At 38.6% G+C, this 15,740-nt stretch overlaps 2 protein-coding genes across 7 annotated transcripts in view; one reads left to right on the top strand and one right to left on the bottom strand.

The window, feature by feature from the left end:
* Positions 1-15,740, top strand: part of LOC149052134 (replication factor C subunit 1-like) — a 231,202-nt gene that overhangs the window by 214,425 nt on the left and 1,037 nt on the right. The gene's annotated exons all lie outside the window — the stretch shown is intronic.
* Positions 629-15,583, bottom strand: LOC113664671 (stimulated by retinoic acid gene 6 protein-like). 6 transcript variants are annotated; one of them, XM_089214610.1, is made up of 15 exons: positions 15,222-15,583; positions 14,494-14,542; positions 13,833-13,973; positions 13,007-13,092; positions 9,482-9,546; positions 9,289-9,350; positions 8,613-8,721; positions 6,660-6,735; positions 6,243-6,318; positions 5,261-5,309; positions 4,515-4,638; positions 4,028-4,135; positions 3,104-3,267; positions 2,609-2,725; positions 629-1,561 (listed from the first exon to the last, which is right to left on the bottom strand). In XM_089214610.1, exons 2-15 carry the CDS (start codon positions 14,506-14,508, stop codon positions 1,389-1,391), a joined length of 1,365 nt encoding a protein of 454 aa, XP_089070736.1. In that variant the 5' UTR covers positions 14,509-14,542; positions 15,222-15,583; the 3' UTR covers positions 629-1,388. The 6 variants fall into 6 exon arrangements, with proteins under 6 accessions (XP_089070736.1, XP_089070893.1, XP_089070778.1 ...); XM_089214767.1 differs by having other exon boundaries at positions 12,990-13,092; positions 15,222-15,571; XM_089214652.1 differs by lacking the exon at positions 5,261-5,309 and having other exon boundaries at positions 6,660-6,726; positions 8,609-8,721; positions 15,222-15,571.

Genomic DNA, 15,740 nt, shown 5'->3' with positions numbered 1-15,740 from the left:
TATCAAATGTACTCAAAAGCCTAAAATCGAAAAAAGTTTACAGGAATCGACCAATCGAGCGAGCGAGCGAGTGCCATTCTCCACATCATATCTATAACTCGCTCTTGCGCATGCGCGCAATTCACGAGTTAAAAAGGCGAGTTCCTTGGTGTCGTTACCCTCTGAAGTGTACGTTGGTATTTTCGCAAGTTTCCGTCCAGATTCCCACGGGACACCTGTCAGTATCTCTTGGGATACCGGTGAGGAGATTTGTACCTGGGAGGCAGTGGGAATTCGACCGGGATCCCCGCGCGCATAAAAACGAGCAAACAAAATTGAATGAAATCCGGTTTCGCCGGTATTCCCACCAATCCAATATTTCACTCCCACCTCACTTTCCACTGCCGCTAATTTTTTTCCGAGAAAGATCAGAGGTCTTAATGATGTTGGAGTTCGCTAGTTGTATATGAATACATTCGCACGTGAAATAAATCGGCCTTCGCTAAAGCACTCGTGTGGCTAATGCTCACAGCTGTCTGTCAATTACGTATTTTTTATTGCCACTGGTTCTTTGCTCCTCAGTTCCAAACGCACACATTCCTTCCCAAGTCTTTCCCCCAATCACGGACCTCATAAATTCACAACATTATTTGGTATCGTGAGCCAATTTTTACTTTTCTTACTTTCATAATAATTAAAGGAAAACAACAACAACAACAACGACAAAACAAAAAAAAACTAAACAAACAATCAAACAAAAAAAAAAAACCAAAAACTTCCGCTTAAAACGCCTAAGCAAACTGTAATATTTATTTATTATTTTTCTCTTTCTTTTCCTGCCTATATACTTGGCTTTTAGCCTAACGTAAACTGCTTGCTCTTTTTGTATATATTACTTTTCAATACTCGATATATTATCTTTAAAAAAACCCATCAAATTCAAATGTACCAAAGAAAATTAATCAATATTTAGAATCCATTATCGTTCACAGAGAAGTAGATTTCCCAAAACTTCATCTTAAATTGCAAATGTTACCATTTGCCTCTCCATGTTTGCCAGATAATGTAATTCCCATTTCCGAAGCCAGCAATAAAAATCCACAATTTTAAATTGTTTTTCAATAAGTACTTTGTGTGCTTCTTTGCTCACTTCTCTACCACAATCTACGTGTTTAATAAAGTTTAGCCCAGAATTTAGAGTAGCTTTCATTAGAGGAATAACATGTTGACTCAAAAAATTTAAAATACAAAAAAAAACAACTACAACAACAATAACAACAACACCAAGATACAGACTGTATTATACTGTGGTAAAAAACGAAACTTTTATCCCAAGCTACAGCAGATCTCCGGAAAAGTGAACCATAAAGAAAGAACGGTGGTCTTCCTTCTGAGTTTGTCTCAAAGTTTTACACTGGAACGTCAAAGTTGACGCTTCCAAGAGTCACAACAGATGCCGTGAAATGGCGGCCTTGGCGGCGGTACTTGATAAAAGATGGGTTGCGTAGGAGAGTCACGGCCAGGAACCAGCGGTTGACAGCCTTTTGAGACATGCGCGGCCGACGGAGCTCCCGCATAAAGCCTGAAAGACAAAGAGAGAGGAATGGCAATATAAGTTGCATTTGAGAGGTTTGGACCAGATCTGGAGGGACTTCGTCAAGTATTTCAAGTTAATTACCCTTCAAAAAATTAGATCATGACAACAAAGGAATCATAGTAATAGAGAAAATAGGCCAAAAGAGAGAAATTTATTTCGTACTTTGAGTAAGAAAGGAGACAAAATGTCTTTACTTCCTTTACTATTGTTTTGGAATAGCAACGAAATGTCATTTAAAACAAATATTACAAAGCTTCAGAGTGTCCTGCCTCAATGCCAAACCTACAATATACAGGCTTTGTCGGAGATCCGGCGACAAAATAGATGCCTTAAAACACGGTACTTGAAAACTTATTTTAACGTTAAGAACGGAGTACTTAAGCACTTCAGACTCAAGTTGAAAAAAAGATTACACACGTAGGGATGTTTCTTTTTCTCCTCATGAAAAGCCTTAAAACTGTTCTATATCACCCAGAATACAATCGTTTTTTTTAAAGGTCAGCTTGAAAAGTAACAGTCAGCGAGATACGTTTTAGTTCCTCAAAAAACTGTGCAAAGTGGCAAAGAAGAAAGGCTAACTTTTAATATTCCCGCGTGACCACAGAATGGATATGAAATGAACAGTAACCAACCGAACATAGCTCGCATCGTAAGTTTCTTCTCAATATTACCCATTTCTTATCAAATTATCTTATCTTCTTATCTGACTTGGGGAATGGGGTACATTTTCTGCCAAATTTTCCACGTTTTTGACATTAATAACGACGCTTAACAAAAGAATATTATGCGTTTCTTGTTCTCTGTGAAAAGATCATTTCTAATGTTCTGATTGGTGGCTGAGTGTCCGTTGCCAGTGCATAAACAGCGCTGTGTTTTGATCTTATAAAGGAAACAAACACGCCAATTGTCTCTAGGCCACAGTTGCCCATTCGTTTGTCCGCCCATTCGTGCGCACGCTCATCTGTCTGTTTACCAATCGAGCCAATCAGAATCATCCCAGCCGAGTCATGATTCTAGAGACCATTTACTTACGGTCTTGCGGGGGCTGGTGATCTTTTTTTCTGTCAATAAGCAACTGACAGAACACCAGCATCACGGGATGGCTGTGGGCAACCAGCACAGTCACAAAACCAAGGTATGCGACAAAAGCTGAAAAAAAATGAAGAAAATTTGAAGTGAGAGTCAGAGGTTGTCCAGGATTCCATAGGTTATGCTTTCGTTAGCACAATGACAACTCAATAAATCTCGTGCAACTCTCTCGAACAATCAGACGTAAAGCTATTACAAATCGCTACTAAACCACTACCGTTTGCTGCGTTCTAGGCAATTTCTTGTATCTTATCACTGAGGAATTTCTGTTCGACTTTCCTTTCGTCCCAGAAGTCTTACAAACATTAATTCATTGGTTAAAAGTTGTTTTGGGAAATAGTGACAACATGGCAGCATCATAGGCCTGTATGTTGTATGTCTCCCTTCACATAGCCTCTGCCACTTATAAATTGCTTATACTGGGTGCGTGCTCCTTACCTTTGTCCCAAGCCTGGAAACCCTGCATCAGTGATGTACGATCGATACGAGAGATGAAAATCACTCCTAAAAGCATGCCCTTTAGAATTCGCATAAAACCAGAGAAAAGTCCAAGAATTATGTTGTAAAAGAAGAAAAAGTATGACATGATGGAGAATAGCTGCCTGAAAGAGAGAGAAAGAGACCAAAAATAAAGTGTACACGATACGGGTTGAGTATTTTAAGCTTCGTGACCCATAAGTAAGATGTGAATCTAGGAGAACTACTAATTAACCTGGATGCAACGCACAACAAACCAACGACCACAACTACAGCAACAACAACAACCATCACAGCAACGAAAACAACAACACCCACTACCACTACAACAACATCAACAACAACAATAAACACACATACAATGATAACAAAGATATATGGCAAAAATCTTCTCATCAGAGATGTTTCTGTCGATGAGTTGTTGTGTCGACGTTCAATTAATCTACCGCAGCTTTGTATTGAACGTTCTCTCGGCAAGGCGTGAGTTGACCACTAAACATACAGTAGCATACGACATATCCTATCAACACAATGATAAAATTTGCTACGCCATCGGTCATCAGCAGCCAAATAGGACCGAGCGGAGTCCAATTCGGTCAGTAGTCGTGACAAAATTTGAGAAAGGTGCACTAAAAGGACAGTGTACAGTTAACGTTATGCTTGTAACTGGCCATTTAACGTAGCATGCCTATGTGACTATACGCGTTATATGCTTACTGTTATAATTTTGTCAATCACTTGATGAATTACGGACCGAATCGGACTGCACTCTGTCAGGCCTAGTACTAGTCATAGATGCCTGCACGTGTTTGTAATGAGTAGATCAGTTGTTCAGGGCGTGAGTATCACACAACAAGAGATTCAGCTTAGAATGATATACAATACCTATTATCAATTGTGACAGTGATGTTTGGATAATTCGAGTACCGGAAGACGAAATGTGTCAGAAACAACTGGAACAACATCAGAAAAATAGCCAAGGTTAAAGTGGGTCTGTAAAAACAACATCCCATGAGTACAAGATTGCGTCTTTCGAAAAGCCTTCAAGTCTCACTATAATTATGAAATTATGATTATAATTATAAAACCAGCTTAGCCACGAAATCCTGATCCTGCAAATATGTTACTGTATCTTGTTTGCATGCTTAAACAATCTTTAGAGTTGCATTCTTCATGTAGTAGAGTATTTTCCAATTGAGTGTCGAAGGTAAGCGAGGATTGCTGTGATTTTCTCAACCAATCAGATTCAAAACTTGAACAAATCGTGATTTGATCATTCATATTTTCCCGCCTTTTACGCAGTGTGATACAATCATATAACTCTCATTCTTAAGATTCAAATCGATACAACATATACATCGGTAAAACTTACAAAATAGCAATTCCAGTTTCTTTCAAATGTTTCCATAATTCTGGGGCGAGCAGTTCTTTCGATTTGAAAACGATTGCCAGAGCAGCAACCACAGTTGACAGAAAAATTGTCAGAGTGCCAAAACCTACAAAAGAAACGAAGATAAAACATCAAAGAGCTTCATGGTGAGATCACATTTGTACCAAGAGCATTGCGAAATTACGAGCCCACCTGCTAGTATAAACAATAAATTAAAATTTGCAGGTTCATGAAATACTATTACTTCCCTTTAAAGACCGCGTTGCTTCTCAACTATGGTTAAATCATAAACAATCTGAATCTCTTCAAATTTAAGTTTTGGCGACAACATAAAGGTGTCGTTTCATGAATCAAAGGTAAACATTCATTCAAACGCGACAACTCTGCTAGAGAATGAAAGTCACCGAGGAAAAAAAACGTTAAATAGCCCGCTTAAAGGACCACGCAAACTTTATCCTCAGAATTTCAAATCCCTATTATTGCGTATTTCTTTAGTACATTTGTATCATGTTCAAACAAGGCCAATGTCAGTATCTAAGAAATTGCGCTCCTACCCCTCCACTAACCCAAAATTAACCCTAACTTATTATCAGTTGACTGTTGTTGGCTTAGGGGAGGGGTAGCTGGCAATTGCTCAGATACTGATGTCGATCATTCAAACAAAGAAAGGGACAAACAGAAGATTAGCATTTAAGATACTGTGTGACATCAAATTCATTTTCTTATACCAAGCAATGTGTACGCTATCTGATATCCAGAATATCGGAGACTCTTTCCCTAGCAGGGATAAAAAGAAACAAAAAGGCAACAACAAAATCTTCACTCTCAAATTTTATAACAGAAGTCTTACGGTCCAACCAAGGAGTCACACATATTTCCGGGTCTAGAGTTCTTGAAAATCTTCCGTTCCCTATCATCATCATCATTATATTTCTGTCATTTTCTTGTGTTATCCTTATCATCTTCATGGTTATCATTTTCCCCAACACAACTATTGTCGTCATCATCATCATCATCATCGTTATTATCATTGTCATTATTATTAGTAGTAGTATCTTAAATATTAGTGCTATTATCATCATTATTGTCATACAGCAATGATTCGATTTAGTGCCCGGGCGCTCACCTACGTTTGATACTTCAAGGAAGGGTGCATTATCGAAACAGGGCGCTTGTTAGGGACAGGGCTCATTTTCTTCTTTTTTCTTTTTTTTTTCTTCGAGAAACAGCAAAATGTAAGGAACAGGGTTTGATGTTTATTTGAAAAGCATCAAGAAGACTAGAAAATGGATTTGTTGTTCCAGGATCCATCCAGACTACAACGACTAGCCAAGCAGTTTAAGAAAATCAAAGCGGGAACGGGAGCGAAACGAAACAAAACGTTAGATAAGCAGAACAACAGCTGTGCACGAGGGTAAAAAAAATTTTGCAAATTTCTTTGTGTAAATCTGCAAAACAACAACGTGAAATGACCTAACTTTGCGTTGTCTGTTGAGCGTGAACGGCGACGGCTATTTCTTTTAAAACTTCCATTTCTAATTTAACGCTGTGTTCCATATTCAGTTTCGAGATATTTTGAAAGCGAGGAAGAAAGTACATGACTTTAGAGTATCGCGAGATTCGTAGGTCAAATATAAGTTCATTTTTTAACCAACTGCTGTCGTCGTTTCTTAAACTTCTTATTATCCGTCACTTAACCACAGTACGTACCACTGAAGCTGCAGGTGTCAAGAGCAGGTCCTTTGAATATATTGCTTGCCCTTGATACAACTGAAGCACGTGTTCTCTGAAAAAAAAAATTTAAACGTTGGACGTGAGCGCCTTGGATTCGAAATCGTTTACAACAACAACTCTATTTTGCAAGGGAGCATAATTGCCACGGAATACTTTATTTTTTAAACAGTATAACAAAGATTAAAAAAATAATAAAAAACAATAACGAAGAAAAAACGAAAAGGACCATCAAGCAGAAATGCGTGTAAGGATATTAAATTGAGAAAAAAAATATATATAAAATTTCATCACCTTTCCCCTGACACTTAATTTGTAACGACCTACATGTGGAGGAAGCCGTAAAAGCGAAAAGTCTTCCTCAATAAAAAATTGAGAACACGATGACTGACTCACCGATGGCATTTCATGAAGTGAAGCAACATCAAAAGAGAAATGACCGCAGACAAGACAAGTCCTGCTTCTATCCCGCCTGCAAAGAAAATTGAAAAAAAGAAAAAAAAATCACCATAAAAATTTACCATCAACCAAGTCTATTTACTCATCTGTCGTTCGTAATAGTTATGCCCCCTTATTGTAGATATGTCCTCTGACGTAATGTGATACAGTGGCCAATCATATTTTGTGATCTATCGAGCAACACGCAGCTTGGGACTGGTTAAGAGACTCCGTTGTAGCTTTATCTTTAACCAAAAGTACACATTCAAGGGGGTCGGGATGGGTCGGGATAAGCGGAAAATTTGACCAGTGTTTTCCAGCAACAACGGATGAACAACCTCCTGCTGATTTCAGGAAAACTTGTCGTCCGCATGGTCATTGCGAACCAGATCATTGGCCTCTCACACACACATTACTTCCCTTGAAATTCTAACGTTTCTTCGTTAACGCCGTCTGATCGCATCGTTGTTATAACCTATACGTGGAAGAACAACTTGCCGCGTAAATAACAAAGCGATTTTCGACCAAGGGATACGTTATTGCTCACGCTTAATTTGCAGTCTTGCTTTATTTACAGTCTTCATTCCTCGACTTGCGACTCCTGCGATGACAACATTTTACCCACAAGCTAAGACAAAAGCTCAATGTGGTTTCATATCAAAGTTGATTTATTTTTCTTTAATCGTTGAAGATCATAGATTATGATTCGTCGACGCAAAATTATATCTTTTTTGACGCTTCACCCTGATCTGTCGGAGGTGAGATCGACTGAGAGGTCAAAGTTGTGATTATTTGTCTGCGTCACGAAGTCTTCCTTCAAACACAGAAGTTTGACCTTCAGTTATTTATTTGGAATACTGTGGGCTTTTGCTGTATCGCACTGAACCCTCTATTAAAAAAAAAGTTGAATTAGTATATTGTGATTTTATTGCAGTTCCGCTGATTTCAGCTGTTACAGCTAGCCGCATATTTTATACTGTCACAGATCTAGAGCGCTTTGTTGTTATTCCGCAGAGCGCTTCAAGCTCAGTGATCTGAAAGACAATGATCTTTGAAAACCAAATTCCTCACGTGAAACTTGTGAGCACGTACATCACATGAAAGCCAGTACGGTAGCCGTTCACGAATATACACTATCCCCTGAGCCATGCTCGTTTTCCCGATCCCATCACCTAAACACATCTTTTTTTAAGTACAGTTTCTAAATCATTGAAGGGTGTATTGCACTTGTGGGTGGATTTGTCATAATTTACCCCGTTTATGACAAATTCACACAAGGATCAAATCGAAAATCGGGGTAAAGATCGTGATGTCGGCAAGTCAGTAGGATGTAGTCCACTTAAAGGATGAATTTCACAGAATTTACCCCGTTTTTCTAGAATCCACTGATCAAATGAAAAATCGGTGTAAAGATGGCTACGGTAAGTCCATAGGATTTATTCCACTTTAAGGATCAATTTTAAAGAATTTACACCTTTTGAAATTGTCAAACTTCGAGCGAGGACATCTTTACGATCTTGTCACACTTTTGCATCGCTTCTCTCCCCTAGTTGGGAAGTGACTCCCAGAAAACACGATCACAACGCACTTTGATTGGAAAAAATAAAACCACGCTCTGTTGGTTATTAGGTGTGAGGACATAGCTACAACGGAAGGCACAACTGCAACGCCACAGGAGATTTGGGTAGAAAACTCGAGGGAGATTTGGGTCGAGTGACAATCAGCCGGGAGGTTTTAGCCAGGTCGTGTTCCCTACTACCAATCCCTTATTCAGTTTTTTTCGACTCGACCCAAACGTTCTGTCATTCGCTCCGTCGATAGCATCGTGCTTGGAATTTTACTTCCACGCATGGTTTTCTAACTGAATACCTGGAACAAGCTATTTTCTTGTTTATAGATACAAATACTTACCAAAGAGGACGTCTACAAAATTAGCCGAGCTGGTGTCCCCATGAGTTTTGTATTTTGCAATATAAACCCTTCTAATCACGTCCATTGGGGAAAGAACTGCCATGAAAACCTGAGTAGAACGTAACACTTTAGAAGAAAGTACCGGCATGTAATTCCTCTATATACTAATGCTGTTGTTTTAGCATTAAAATTCTCCTGCTGTGAACCTACAGCTAATTTGATGTTTGACTTCAGACATAGATTTGCACTTTGTAGCATTCAAAAACTCTTCCACGATATTTATGAGATCCGTTCTTATCACACCCGATCTTCTGCCCCTAAGAAATTTTATAAACAAAGCTCTTGATTTTCAACTCGACCGCTGGCACTCTTTTCCCAGAATTGGAGAGAATAGCACTCGAGCTACCTGTGGGCTGGAAACTTTTAATCTGTCTCGACTGTAAGAAATAAAATGCATTTATGTATGTAGAAATGTATGAGAAAAGAAATCCAACACAAAAACAGTAATGAGCGTGGTAAACTATGACCACGGTGACGATGACCATGGAGATAGTGTTATTCACTCCCTAAGCAAGTCGCACAGTCAGTCAGTCAATCAATCATTCTGCCATCACAGTATTACCAAAAGCGAAAGCAAATATACAATAGTTAAATCGATACAAATTATCCAACTCACCTGAAGGATCATTAAAGCGCTAACCAAAGTTGTTGAAATGAATTGCGTCGAAAATTTGAAATCTAACAAAGAAATTCAGATGAAGTTAAAAAACAAATTTTAACAACAAACGACTGGGTGTCATTTAAATCATCTCCTTATTCAAATGGTTCCTGTTCGTGGCTCAGACATGGCGCGAACAAAACATCTTTACCTTTCCTTGGTTTGTAGAAACAATGAAGCAGCGTTGAAAACCAGTTTAATCCAACCATATTCCCCCTGTTTGAAGCAACACAAAAAGAAATTATACAACCGATCCCGAGTAATTAGAAAATCATTATCATCTGAATAAGCTTCTGCAAAAACGAAAGAAATGTGTCACTCTATTTATTCATAACTCATATAGGCATCAATCCCACGTTTATGTTATCGTTGGTGATCAATGGCAGCTCTTTTCTTTACGTACACGTTCTTTTCAACCGAACATGACAGCCTTACACGTAGGCCAAAGGAATCAAGACTGATTGGAACGCTTTCCAGACCAATCACAAAGAGTAATGAGTGAATTGAAAGATTCCAGTATAAATCTAAAAGCGTTTAGTCAAAAGTTCTGCAGTCTGATTGGCTTTGCTAATCCTTCACTAATTAACAATAAGAGTGCAAGATTTTTATTTGAGCAACAGACCGAACTTTCTATCGGTGTACTGGCATAGTAACCTACTTGAGTTGTTGGGAGAACACGACAAAAGTTTGTAAATCACTCGCCCCAGTCTCTTAATTAACAAATTTTTCCCGCGTTCTTTTAACATCCCAAGTGGGTTTTCACGCTGGTAAACCAATAAAAATTGGGGTCTATTGGTAGTATAACTTAGAACAAAGCAGATGGCTTAACCAGCACAATAAACGGTAGGGTTTTAACCACGCAGGGCGTAGTATGTAGGTGGTTTACGGTCAAGTCGCCCGAAAGTCATCATGCCTGATGTCATGTCGCCCGAAACCAGAGTCAGGTTGCCCGAAATTCATAGTCATGTCACCCGAAATTTTATCAAGTGTTTAAACTTGAAGAAAAGTAACATTTTAGGTAAATCGCAAGGAAGACTCATGAAAGACTCGTGAAACTCAGGTTGTTTATTTCGCTGTTGTTTGATATCACGGAGATAGTAATCCTAAAACAGAATACGAAAATAAAAAAAATAGTAATACCAGCTACAGTATGGTTCTAACTGTTGTTGTTTTGTCTGTGGAAGCATTCTGTTTCGAACGAAGGTTCACATCATCACGATTGGAACATTGGAAAACGCCGCCGTCTTGAATGCAGCACGTGCTCAAGAATCATCACCTGGTTACCAAGCAAGATTGTGATGTTGCGGTAAATTCAGACACGCATTAATACAAACATATTTATTGCTTGTATTTAAACCTAATTACACGCGAGGACGTGTGGGTTGACCAAGTGACACCCACCCCTTGAAAAAAAATTCAAATGCCAACCTAAGGTAAGTTCGTCATAAAAAAAAAAAAAACTTATTACATATCTGATTTTTTTTATCGTGATAAAATAAACTATTCCTTTTAAACTAGAATAATAATAATAATAATTATATCATTATTTTCCTAAACGCGAGCAAAAGTTTTCTGGCGTTGACGAGTCGAACTTGGACGGTGCACGCAGAGGACTCTCGGTGGAGCAGCTGAATCAGTAGTTAGAAAGGCGGATACTCTGGAGAAAGATCTGCAAAGCAAAAATAAAACCGCATTTTTATCGTAAACTCATTTAAGGAAAAAAACGTTCAAGATAAAACTTGGGCTAGAAAGGTTAAGTTCTTGGTCAAGAATAAAATTATTTCAGGGACAAACAGTGGTCTTAAAATTTCCGTACCTTGGGCGAAGTCGGTTCTTGTGCTCTCAGCGGCGGGGACCTGGTCACTTGGGTTTGATGCCGCAAGAGAACATGCAACGCTCAACCAATCTATTCTTCCTCTGATTGTTGCCAAACGGTTGGTGGCTTGGTCGATACCAGTCCCGCAGATACGATGCTGCCAAAAGCCGCAATCGTCGCACTGAAGGGCTTGTTGGCGTGGTCGAACTTCATTTCCGCACTCGATACAAGGATGAAGGCTCACTATATAATTTTTTTGCGTACGGGTAACGATCTGGTGTTTCAGCTTTCCTTTATAGGAATATGGTGGCTGTTATTAATTTAACCTCTTTATGTATAGTTAGCCGGAACAAAATTTACATGCGACCGGCCGAGGAAACAAGGAACAACTGAACAAGTCGCGATAGTTTATGCCGCGTCTGATCCTAAGGGAAATGATGCTAACACGCTTTGTTCGCGTGGTTAGCAATCACCAGAAAAACCGCTGTAAAAGTTTCATGTTGTTTTTTTATACGATAAATAAAACTAAGAGAACTTGATATATTTTTCTGATATGTGTGAAAAATTCTTATAACTGAAAGTTCCGCTTATAATTACTAGAATTTGTACCGTAGAATGAGCAGTTTAGTTCGTAGCAACGAACAACGCTGAAATGAACAGCGATATTTGAGTCTTTGTTTTACTTCATATTCCCATAGCTTAGCGGACGAAAACATTTTACGAGTCAGCATTTCACGAGTTTATTCCTTGCCATTGTTAATTTTCTTCAAGATTAAACACTCGATAAAATTTTGGGCGACATGACTCAGGATTTCGGGCGACATAATTATGAATTTCAGGCAACATGACTCTGGTTCCGGGCGACATGATTTCGGGCGATTGCTACTTTTCTTCAATCTGCACTGTTGAATGAGCAGTTCAGTTCATATCAACGATTAACGCTAAAATGAACAGCGATATTTGAGCCTTTATTTAACTTCATATTTGCATAGGTTAGCGGACGAAAACATTTTACGAGTCAGCATTTTACGAGTTTATTCCTTGCCATTGTTACTTTTCTTCAAGACTGAACACTCGATAAAATTTCGGGCGACATGACTCAGGATTTCGGGCAACATGACTCTGGTTCCGGGCGACATGACTCTGGGCGAGATGACTTTTGGGCGACTTGACCGGTTACCATCTAAGTTATTACACAACGCGTAGCAGTTATGAGTGCGATGTCTGAATCAATCAACGCAGCGAAAATCACAAGCGACAAATCTTATTGGTTTAGTATAAACCAACAACTAGTTGAAAACTTAGCAACAAGACAGGCTGGTGTTTTTGTCCTCTTTGTTTACAACCGTATAGTGTCAGGCTAATCCCTTAAAAAAACTACCTCTCTATCACAACGCTGATAGATGCATTCTTTACCCGGTCACTTTTCCAACATGTCAGCTCGCCAACACTATTGGTCAACTCGTCAACAGCGACGTATTTGGTCAACTCTCATTTCATAGTTTCAATTTTAAAAAGCTCAATCCGAGACTGATATTCAATACTAATTAGTGATATAAAGTGCGTGACGTGAATAGCCTATGTACAGATTATAAAATAAAGGGACATGTCTTGCGGTTAAGTTTTTAATCTCCGGCTGATTTCTGCTGAGAGAATACTGTTATTTTCCTGATAAGTCTTTTCTTGAATTTCGATTAAGGCTTTTCCCTCATAAGCTGTCAGGCGATAGAGATCTCATGCGAATAATCTTACTGTGGGACAAACCCATTTTACAACAATTTATCTGAATAAAATTCATATGTAGGATATTGTCAGAGTTTGGTATTCAACCCTGCTAGATTACCAATTTTAACTGCTTACGAAATTGATCCTGGATACAGGAGTTCCCTCATGTGAGCGATCTCCGTTTCTCTGGCCAAACGTGTATCGCAGATTTCCTCGCCACCCTGGAAAAGAAAAGAAGAAAAGTTAATGTTATTTTGTCAGCAGTAAAAGCTTCCAAACAAACACTAACAACAGTTACCCCTATCTGGGGATGGTTCCAGAAAATTTATGAAGTACAGAGAGGGAGCAAGCGGTAACTCCTCCCCAGTCTCCATCCTTGGACAACTTTTTATAGCCAGCGTACAAAACTGTGAGACGATTACCGCGAAAATCGCGACTCATCGACGAAATATCGTACCATACAAACGCTTGTTTTTAAATGTCGAAAGTAACAATTATCGCTTCGTTTATGCTTTACTTCGCTCTGTGATTGGTCCAGAAAAACTCGCACCCCTCTCTCAACCAATCAGATTCAAAGCTGAAAACCAATCAGGACTTTGTCACCCGCGTTTTCCCGCGTTTCAGGAAGTTTGGTTGTTTTTTACTTGGACTTGTCATATGGCTCTGAGAGGTAGAAGCTGTTGTTAAGACAATTGCGAAATAGTATTGAACCATTCAAAATAGTTTTGCCTCGGGCGATATATCGTTCCAACTCAGCGATATACATTATCGTTAGGTACCTTGCTTCCTTTTGCAGACGTCTAGGAGCGTTGCAATTTTATTTCGCCTATTTTGCGAAAGAGCGTTAGTTTCTTATGTTATCCTTTAAGGCGGAAATTGGCGCACGGCTAGCAAGAATTGATCACCTCGCGCATGCCCGATGTTAAACTGCTGTGCGCCGTGTTCCTCACAAGTGACTTACACTTCTCCCAGATGGGAACCACTTCTTTCTCACTTCACGATACAGCAGGATACCGAACCTCATCCAAATGAATGCAAGGCAAAGGTTGATTGGAACTGACCCTAGATATGTCAGGTAAAACAATTCCTTCTGGTACTCTCCCTTAGTGAAAAAAAGTAACTAAAAATGAATTAATAAATAAATAGAATAAAAGAATAAAAAATATATATGAATAAATAGCTAAATGGGGGCTGGTCATTATTCATCACCTGGAGGGGGGGTGGGGGGTGGGGGTAGGAGGATTTTAGTTCTTTAATATGATAAATTGACTAAATTGACCACACCCCGCTCCCCCCACATACACACACACATACACACTCATTGGCTGCTATTGGCAGTCAATTTCCTACAGTCCCTTGTTTATACTCTATGCAAACTCCCCCTCCACCCCCTTTATACTCTTGAAGAAATACTACTTGTGGTGAAACCACTTGAGCACCCCTTGTGGATTCACTTTAAATAGTTTTGAATATGTTGGCATCATTTCTATGACCAATAAGGCAGCAGACCAAGGAGAATTGTGTTTGATTTGTTAAATATCACTTTGAGAAATATCAAAACAAAAACAAAAAAGCCTAGTATTAAAAACATACGATTTCAATTGATTCCTTCATATCCTTACCTTCAAGTACTTCATACACTGAAACTCTATTCCCAGTTTGAAGAAGAATCTAAGAAATTAATTAGAATACGCTGGTTTGCTTTCCTTGTCAATTAGTTTATTATTTTCTTTAGTTTCAACCAACGTAAGTCGTATTAAAGATCATGTTTGTAAAGGCGTGGAGTTGTTAATTCATGCTACAGATTTCGCATAAGTGCAGTTATGCTCATCACTTGTCTGCTTGACATTGTATTGATATTGTGAGGAGAAATTCTGTCTTGGTCACTCATGGGAGTAATAAAGGGTTAACTTCAATATCCGTATTCTCTAGACTCTTCACTATAAATTTCCTTTGGTACTGATAAGAAGAATTGGAGTTGGGAATCTTTTTTTTATTCTCATGTTCTTAATGAATGAGTCAGAAATATTACTGGAAGGAGAACTTACGTGTTGACTACCCTTTGGGCTGATAGGGTTAATTAAGCTGAGAGAACCAAATTAGTATATTGTTTCACTTGTAAGCCATGCTGTACTGTGTTCCCTATTTACTAGTACATGTGTACAAAACATGGTCCAAAATTAACACAAACATCACTTATTTCAAAGCCAAGAGTAATATTCCACATAAGAGTAATATTTGAATTAAGTATTGACAACTGTAGTGTTCTGAGAACTGTATTTGCTTATTAAAAATCAAACTCACAGTCTGATTAAATTGGTATTCATAAACAAAGTAATAGCTAGCTAACCTTATTGTAACATAAAGAAAACCCAGCAAGGACCCAACCAGTCTGTTGTCAGTTGTCAGACAGGCAAAAAATGGGTAGAACAGGATCCCGTACACAAGAACAGTGACAATATTCTGAAAAACTAATTAAAACAGAGGAAATATTTTTCTGCTTGCTCATGTTGAGTGCTGGACTGTTGTTCAGGTAAAGGGGTAAGTTTCTAAAGAAACTGTGGTGCTGCTCAGTGGGAGAGTATAACAGGGTAATTTAGTATTAATGACTGAGTTGATAATGTAAATTGGCCACTGTGTTGAGTTTAAAAGCTGACATTTCAAGTGCAATAGCCCTTCATCAGAGCAACTGGAGGAATTGTGAGTAAAAAACTGGGCTGCGGCTTTCTGCAAAAATGCTAGGGAAACTTGCCACAAATTTGCATAAATTAACTCAATTAATGAACAATTCATAAGTCTGTAGCAAACTAACAAGAACTGAAAAATTTACAAGTTAGGGAAGAAATTAATTATTTCTTTTGCAAGTTTG

This window comes from Pocillopora damicornis, chromosome 1 (assembly GCF_964200805.1).
Source record: "Pocillopora damicornis chromosome 1, jaPocDami1.2, whole genome shotgun sequence".
Classification (NCBI taxonomy): domain Eukaryota; kingdom Metazoa; phylum Cnidaria; class Anthozoa; order Scleractinia; family Pocilloporidae; genus Pocillopora; species Pocillopora damicornis.
Note: the sequence above shows the minus strand (reverse complement) of the source record. Positions and strands in the feature narration are given on the sequence as shown.

Bases quoted from the DNA above. Each gene is read 5' to 3' on its own strand.
- LOC113664671 (XM_089214610.1), bottom strand. The intron at 6,736-8,612 runs GTAAGTATTTGT...TTTTCTTTGCAG, and splicing joins TTTTGTAGACGTCCTCTTTG to GCGGGATAGAAGCAGGACTT. The intron at 6,319-6,659 runs GTGAGTCAGTCA...TTTTTTTTTCAG, and splicing joins CACTTCATGAAATGCCATCG to AGAACACGTGCTTCAGTTGT.